The following is an 8,744-nucleotide window of genomic DNA, read 5'->3' as shown; positions in this document are numbered from 1 at the left end:
TTGCTGCGGCAGTAAGTTCCTTCCTTCACAGCTCTGGTCACGCATGAGGATGTGTTGAGTGGCTGTCTGAAGGGGGTGGCGAGCAGTCCTTGCTCTCTCCGGTTTTAAAACCACTCCTTTCTACAACGTGGTTAGCTTCCGCTGAGCCTGCTGACTCTTCGTATGCCTGTCATGTGCAGGTGCTGTGTCCTGCCTTCACTGGGCGTACAAACGCTTTGAAGCAGAAACTTCCTATTTTAAAGCATTTCCACACTGTTGGTTAAAGGGAAACCTGGCTTTTTTTACTTGCCTAAAACCAACCCGGGCCACCCATGTAGCTAGAGACAACACCTACTGTTGGGTTTAAGCTATGCATTTAGGTTATTAAATGGTTTGTGTGCCCTGTTGTGCAGGTAATTGTACCAGTTAGACAGGCTTCTCTCAAATAAGTAAAACATAATCATTCTTTAAGAAAATTACAAACCTTGTCAAACTCCAAAGATTTGTCGGTCTGTAATAAGCTTACATGGGCTAGGCTTATTAAATCTTGCTTAAAGAGGATTGTATGGAATGGAAAATAAATACTGAAACTCTGTACACGTACAGGTAAATGTGGGTACAGGCATGTGAGAGAAAATACCTTGAAGAGGCGGATGGCTGCTAGCTCTTCGCACCAAGCTAAAAAAGGGCTTTTTATTCAGAAAAATCGCCTCACAAAACAGGCATGTCGTTTCTGAATGCACCTGTGCCTCATCTTCTGTTAGGGGCACAGCTGTTGACCCTGGTCTGGCGCTGCACAGGCTTAGGCGTACAGACACCTTTCTGCACGTAGCTGCCCCCAATTCCCTTGGTCTCCACTGTGGCTGTTCGCTGCCCACATTTCTCCATGGCACTGAACCCCTGTTGTTGCTGTTTACCCTTAATACACCTCAGAGTACGTGAACTAAATTCTAGTTCTACCAGGGATAACTTACCCGACAGCCCCAGCCAAAAAGTGGTGGTAGCATTTTAAAATCATTCATGTGTGTTGGTGTGCATTGAAAAGGCTTTATAAGTAATGTTTCAGATGAGCATGGAGAAGCTGTAAATGTCTCTTCAGCACCTGTGTGATAACCATGGTACCCACAGGGCTGCGGGTTCTGCGCCTGCTCTGGGCAAAACTATTTTGGAAGAATTGCAACAAGGCTTTTTTGAAACATTTATTGGGACTGTTTGTTTATTTAGTAGACTATCCTGCAGCCTTTAAAGACTCTGGGTCCAGTTGCAGAGAGCTTTGGGGCTACTGGTACAAACTGGGATGGTTCTGCAGAGTCAGAATGCGGTGACCTGGCAGAGGTGTGACACAGCGCATGGTGCTGATGGCAAGGAGTATAATTTGACCCTACAAGAAATAAGACTTCTAGGAAGTTCAGATATTTAAATTCTCAATACTGTAAAAGCCAGTTTCTTACAAGGCAAGCAGTTCCTTATTCCATCTTTCTACACCGGAAACCATCAATTTTTCCTTACATAAAACTATGCCCCAAGAGTCCTTTCTATTTTCTCTGCAGCCTTGAAGTTTCTGTCTAATCCCATAGACTTGCATGAAAGTTGAAGAAAGTAAAGAAAACGTGATAAAAGTTCAATTCCTTTTAGATACTGTATTGTGGAATGGCAGGAAAGAGAATTGCCATTGTTTGGTGCACTTAAGAACAGGGTCTGAGTCTAACCAGTACAGCTACACTGGGCAATCTTCTAACACTGTAGTCCAGGCAGCTTGGAAGACGTTTTCTACTCCTGTAAAACTTGCTTAGTGTACAGATTGAACTTCTGAGATAAATAAAGGAATCAGAGTTATCCCAGAGGTGCCAAGGCAATTGCGAAGAGAAGGTAGCTTCTAGGTTTGAAAGCCTTTATTTCTTTCTCATCAGTTGTAATTAATAAAATCATGCCTTTCACACTGTGACACAAAGACCTTGACAAGAAGTGTGGGCAGCTCTCTACATCTTACGCTATTTGAGGGTAACAAAAATAGACTACAGAATCATCAGGCTTGCACTTTGTCTTCATATTTGTTTGATCAGTTTGACAGCAGGGGCTACACCTGTCTGGAGCTTTTTGGCACAACCAAAACAGTAAAAAAGAAGTTGTGAAGGAGCTGTCCTGTTCCTTCGTGCAGTCACGCTGTTTTGTGTCTTTCTGTTCAGCTTCCTTGTGTTTCTGAGGTACCAGATTTACTATGGTTACCCTCTGCAGACATACCTGGAATATCCCATCATCATTGCACAAGGTAATTTTTTTAAGCCATGTTTTGGAAATAAAACAGGGCTTATTCAGCACTCCAAGACCTGTAGATACAGTACTCCACTGCAATGACGTGTATCCATTGACCAATTCTAGCTGGGGTCGGGGGGAAGAGAGAATGAACACCTCAAATATAATTGAATTCCTATACATTTTATGAAAATAAATCATCAGGTAGAGGAGAAAGATCTAATTAATACACACATGGTGGAGTTGCAGTGTAAGCTCATCCTTTCTGCAGTGACTCCACGTGGGAGAGAAACCTTATAAATGCTCCAGATTCTAAGAAAAGTTTCATTTTGGAGCTTGCAGTGTTTTGGACATCGACCAAATTTGAGAGACAAACCTGTAAGAAACCAGTTTCCATAGACATGGTGCCCAGTGGAACTACTTCCTTCCGTCTAGAATTGCATTTAGGCCCTTTCTCTCCCTTCTCTGACAAGCAGTCTTTTATTTATTTCAGATGTCATTCTCCTTTTGTTTATTCTGCATTTCAGTGGAAACATGAAACGAGCTTTGTTCTATGCAGTCACGTATCCTTTGAAATCTGGGAATTTTGGTTTATTTAGCTTTTTTGGTAGTTCTTTGCACAGCAGCTATGTCGTCATTTGTTTTGTGCTACCATTGTAAATCATTTTCAGCCACCCCTCAACATGCATTCCACCTTCACATGCTGATTTCTTGGATCACAGTAAAATCTCTACAAGAAGAAAGCTTTATATGTAGCTATGCTTTAGACGGCCCACAACTGATAAGGAGTAAGACCAACTCTTAATTTACATCTTTGCTAGAGATGCTGGATGGAAATGATGAATCTTTTTTCTTTGATTCTTACCCATGCAGATTGTACTTGCTATGATCAACAGAGCAGTGTATTGTGTATTTTTTTTTAAAATAGGACTTGGGCTTAAATCTCAAGTCTTGTGCTTTGGAGAAGGTCTTGAGAAGCTCCAGGCACTGTTCAACCAAAGCATGAAAAATAGGAACACTTAGTGTTTCAAACAGTGCTTAATATGTTTTATCTAAGAGCATATAGTCTGTTATAAGGTTTCAGTAAGATTATTTTCAAATGTTTAAAAAAATCTTACTCCCCAGGCAGTTTTGAGAGCTTTGGTATCCTAGAATTTTCAGTGCTATGCAACTTAACATAAGGTAAGATTTTGGGGGGGCTGGTACATGCTAACACTGCGGAAGTGGATAATAGACCTGGCCATGGTAAGTGCTGCATGATTATTTGAAATTAGGTCCACATATGAAATGACTTTTTTTCTGGATGTCTTGATCAGTGAAATCTCTCCTTATATTTGTCCTTGGAAGAATTAATCATTTGGGTTAGCTCTCAGAACAACCCCAGTTTTCAAATAGAGCTGTTTCACTTCTGTGAGTATCTGGAAAACGTAACGCTGGCAATAGAGACTCTATGGAGGGGGGGGGGGGAACCTATGTTCTGAGGTAAAGTTGTTAATTGTGGTGCCTTAACTAAAACTAGCAAACGTTTAAGATGTTGAAAAAAGATTGCCTCTTTAGTCCTAATGTTATAATTGCCATTAATAAACCTTTAACATGAGAGGAAAAGAATAGAGCATCAGTCAAAACATTTGAAATAGGGAATATTAAAGATTTCACAAGATCTTTTTTCCCTTAAGTCCTAGAATTTTGCAAGAAAAATATCATCTGATAATGCCCTACACAGGTTAAAGATGGTCTTTGTCCTTTTTATCAGAAGAGGGAAAGTTAAAATTTAATTGAGATGAACTGGAGTTGCTAATGCAAAAGATTATACACAAATGGGGCCAGTCCTTACTTGCAAGGGAAATCCAGGCATGCCACAGAGACCCATGTGGAGGTCCCCTCTACCCGCTGCCTTTGCAAAATCCCCCTTAAAAGGATGACAGGGTGAATAGTCTGTTCCCTTCATTGCTTTTTCCCACCAATTGGACTAATTTTCCACACATTCTTGTCAGTTTTCTCATTCTTTTATGCCAGACGTAACGGTAACAGATGGTCTGAGTCAACCTTGCTGTTTAGATCAGTCTCATTTTAGCTAACTTTCATAAACAGTTTTATGTAGCAGATTGAGAGGCTTTTTTATTTCTTTGCTTCTTACCGTATTTGCCTCTATCAAGCATTTGCCAACAGCAGTAGCAATTGTGCTCTTTGAGCTTCTTCCTGGGCAGTACCTCAGAAATCAGTTCCTTGCTTCTGGCAACTTTAACTTTTTGCTTCATGGTTCCTTAGTAAGAAGCTGAAACGCTTGGGTTGCAAAATACTGAAAAAGTGTATTTTTTTTAATTCTAAATGAAAAAGCTAGTCCTGGTTTTTAGCTTATGGCTGTTAGTATGTAACTTCCTAAACACTCGGATAATACAATGGCAGAGGCAGAGGTTCTTTCTCTTTTTCCACCTGCTTTTCAGAATTTATGCACGCTCATCAGTGCGGCCAGTAAGCTGGCTCAGCTGCGGTGTCTCTGGCAAACAAAAGATTCTGGACAAGTGAGCGCCTTGACCTGGAGTATGTCTGCATACACCTGCGCAAGTAAGCTACGGGCGACTTAGTGCAAAGCACTGAGTTTCCATTTTTTAAAGCCATATCTCCTCCTAATGCCTCTTTCAATAGATCTTTACCCAATCATAGTAGGTAAAAATCTTGCCTAATGTAGTTTCCCTTAGTGCCAACTGCTGAGATACAGATACCACACAGTGACTTGAAGTCAAGTTTTATCACTGACACCAGCTCAGTCACAATGACACTGACTTAGAAAACATGCAAATTTGGTCAAAGGAACCTGATACAGTTGAAATAACTGAAAGAGTGTCCTTACGAAGAAAAGATTTCAATGTTTTAGGATTTAATAAAATTACCAGTGATCCAGCATGAAAAGGTGCTAAATTTTGTAGTTAGACAGTCAGACAATGCTAATTCTGAAAGGTCATCTACAAATAAATACACACTTAATGCTAAATACCTTTAACTCTATGACTACATGTAAATACATTTCTCAACAGAGGAGAATTTAAGAATGTCCCAAGAACAGTGATCTGTGCAGTTCATGTGTTAATTACCTAGTGGTCTGCATGAACAGTTCTTCTACAGCTATTTGTCAGAAGTGCCTTTGTCATATTCACAAAACTTGTTTAAAATATTCTTACTATAAAACATAGTGATGCTGGATCCATTTCCCTGTGAAACAAACGTTTTTAAGTCAATAATTAGAAGTTGTGATATGTTTGCTGAACAATGGCAATAAACTTTGTAAATGGTTTTAGTCTGCTGCAAATGTGAAATAATTAATGTTTAGATTTGTTGTGGGAAGGAAAGCTGAATTCCTCATACTTGCGGAAGCCTAAAAGCATGCATGTGAACATTTACAATGGTTAAGTCATGCTAACTCGATTGTGGGTGTAGCTCAGTATCAACTACTGAAGCAGGGGGCTGAACAGAAAGAGAAGCCGTAAACTCTGACCGCATCCAATCTAGTGAGATAGATAGATATAAAAATTCTAATTATATCAGTGATTTTCTCATTAAAAAAGACCCTTAATACAGTGTCACTTAGCTTTGAGAGCTTGATCTCTGAAGCTAAAATAGTGAAGAGTGGATGCACTAAAAGTGGGAACAGATATTTTCATGCAAGATTATCCTCTATTGAAAAATAGATATTTCATCGTTTTTTGAAGGTATGAACGTGCCGTATCTAGTCCACTAATCAGAATTCGTTCAATTTACAGCAAGAATAGTTACAACTGTAATGACTACGAATGATCTCGCAGGTGAGTAAAGAATGGAATTGCCCGCCTTTCCAAGATAACAGCTGCCATGGTTCTTTTTAGCTGTTTTGTAAAAGCAGTTTTCTGGTCTCAGAAGAACAAACCATGAACCTGGTGGTTTAGCATGGTGAGGGAAGGAGCTACTGCTGAAAAAGTAGCACAGGATTATAAATCAGTCGAATACCTGGAGAAAACAAAACAAAACAAAACTAACTGCTTATGCTTATCACATGGTGACAAGTGGTCCAAAAGCCACCATTTTTTTCAAAAGGCAAAAGCACTACAAAAGTAACTTAATTATGAAAATAGCAGAGTAAAGCATTAAAAGTCTTTAATATTTAAATACATAAATAAATTTAGTAAAATACAACTTAATAAATCTGTAATAATTGAGAGTAAATCTAATAATTGAGTGATAGCTTTTCAAATAGTAAGTGTTTCCTTTTCTTATTGCGGGGTTTGTGCATTAAAAAAGTCTAGAAAACTCAAGTTCAGCATAGCATATGAATAGTTCTGGGCACAATATTCAGAAAGTTTATGGCAGGCTGAAAATGAAATGGTAGTTTGGTAAGAAACTCACAAAAAACTGACTTAAAATATATAATTTGCAGCTGATTTCATTATAAAGCAAATTTATTTAACACCTTATCATCCTGACAAAACTGAAAGAGCTAAGGAGTGCAGCAGATTTTTCAATAAACGGTTCAAAATGAAGACTTGGTGGATGCAAGAACAGTAACAAAATCACATTGTACTTTATTTGGCGGATCCTTGTTCTAGTTCAAAACCGGTATTTCATCAGAAATGTCATTTCAATGGATTTTTTTTTTTTTTAAGCAGTCCTCTGCAGCACAGTAAGGCTCTAGTTTTACAAGCAGTTCAAGTGGCTCTTTCACTGGAAAAGGAAGTCCCCTTCTGAATCACTCATTTTCACCCCCATCCTTGCTGCTTTCTCTTTGCCAAAGCAAGAATTTTGGGACCACACAGTTAACTGGATCACCAGAAAATTGGCATAATGCACACGCAGAAATTTAGTCCAGGTCAGTTACCAAGTCCAGTTCACCCACAGCTACACACTTACGCTGATTAGAAGCGTGAAAGGTATATTGAGGAGAGGAAGGAAAAGAGGAAAACGCCGTGAAAGTAAAAAGCTGGCTCTTCAAAGTAAAGCTGGCTCTGATTAAAGCTGCTTTTTAAAATACAGCACAATACACTTTGGAACATGGAAGAGATGGTGGCAAACATTAGAGCAGCACAGTATCAATGGAAGATGTTTCCAGTTAACTTCTAACACTGAACACTTTGGCATGTTCATCTTGGTTTCATACACATGTATGAAACTGTCAAATATCACATATTTCTGAAACAAAGTTTTGTGTACATTTCTGTGAATAATCCGTTTACCAAATGGATATTAGATATACCTCTACTTCAAATTGTGGTCTCACAGGTAGAGATACTATGCTTATTTTGGTTTAAAAAAATTCTGAAAGTTAGTCAAGATACTGAAAAACTGCTTTTTTCTCAGTTGTCAGATTTCCTCTCATTAAAATCTGACAGATACAAGTATTTCCTGTCTCCCTGAAGTCTCTACTGCCATCTGTTAAGTGTAGAATAATCCCTTTATTATAAACAACATGGGCAACTATAACGGACATGTGAGCTATGGCTCTGCGTTTAATTTTAGGTGTAAATGTAAATTTATATGAGGCTACTCAAACTTGTACGAGTCTCCTGGTTTTGTCGCAAAGGAATTAGAGGTACTGTGGTGTATTATTTTCAGATACCACTCGCAAGTGCTAAATGCTCTTCTCTGCTATATTTACTTTGAGAATTTCTGGGTTCCTGAACACAGTAATTCGAACTAATTGACTGAAAAGAGTTGCAGAATGGGAACCAGCCTGTTTGTACACCAGTGAAGGTTTACAAAATAACATGTCTTCTGAAAATGACAGCAGTTGATTTTTTTTGATTTATGCTTACAAGATTTTTTTTTTCCCTTTTAGTTCTCATCCGTTTCATAACCATGCTCATTCTCAACATTTGGGTCACAGCCACAATCCTGCACTACAGGAAAACTAAAAAGACTGATTAGAAGACACTCATCAGCACACAACATAGTTACCATCAAAAAACCCCAATACAATTAAGCTTAAACAACACAACAAAGGTTGAGGAAGCGCGCGCGCTCTCTCTCTCTCTTAAGCTGAGTATTTATCCCTAAGCATACTTAGTACAGTCATGCTTACTTTCTCTTAGAAATAATTCTGATAAGATACTTAATTTAAGCAGCATATTTTTATTGGTCATTTAAGACAAGTTTCACTGATATCACATTTTCTCTGGATTTTTTTACTACATGAACAAGGTATTTTGTATTTAGATGTTTATATATTCTCGTATCACTTCAGTACTTTCTGGTTACATATAAGCAACTTTCTTCAATTATACAAGAGCAATTTTGCACCAACATATCAACTCATCTTTCTTACATATAAGCAACTTTCATACAAGATACAAGAGCAATTTTGCACCAACATATCAACTCATCTTTCGCTGTGTGCTGTGAGTTTGAAAAACAACAACAGATGTTTGTCTTCTTGCAAGCAACTCAAGTAGTTTGACATTAACTAGCTGTATTTTAGGATGAAGAAAATCTGAGTCAAGGCCCAATTCAAAATAAGGCTCTAAATGTGTTTTACTAAGTCACAAATC

At 38.4% G+C, this 8,744-nt stretch overlaps 1 protein-coding gene across 1 annotated transcript in view; it reads left to right on the top strand.

Annotated features, from left to right (window-relative positions):
• PQLC3 (PQ loop repeat containing 3) overlaps nt 1-8,512 on the top strand; it is a 12,699-nt gene extending 4,187 nt beyond the window's left edge. The window contains exons 3-9 of the mRNA XM_019471078.1: nt 1,207-1,289; nt 2,166-2,248; nt 2,726-2,795; nt 3,420-3,477; nt 4,677-4,797; nt 5,991-6,032; nt 8,036-8,512. Coding sequence (XP_019326623.1) covers nt 1,207-1,289; nt 2,166-2,248; nt 2,726-2,795; nt 3,420-3,477; nt 4,677-4,797; nt 5,991-6,032; nt 8,036-8,124 — 546 coding nt within the window. The 3' untranslated portion in view covers nt 8,125-8,512. The remainder of the gene's footprint in view (nt 1-1,206; nt 1,290-2,165; nt 2,249-2,725; nt 2,796-3,419; nt 3,478-4,676; nt 4,798-5,990; nt 6,033-8,035) is intronic.
• Nucleotides 8,513-8,744: the final 232 nt, after the last annotated feature.

The sequence above is a fragment of the Aptenodytes forsteri genome, unplaced genomic scaffold (genome assembly GCF_000699145.1).
Source record: "Aptenodytes forsteri isolate BGI_AS27 unplaced genomic scaffold, ASM69914v1 Scaffold94, whole genome shotgun sequence".
In the NCBI taxonomy this organism is placed as follows: domain Eukaryota; kingdom Metazoa; phylum Chordata; class Aves; order Sphenisciformes; family Spheniscidae; genus Aptenodytes; species Aptenodytes forsteri.
The sequence above is the reverse complement of the archived record's forward strand: the minus strand, read 5'-3'. Positions and strand labels throughout refer to the sequence as shown.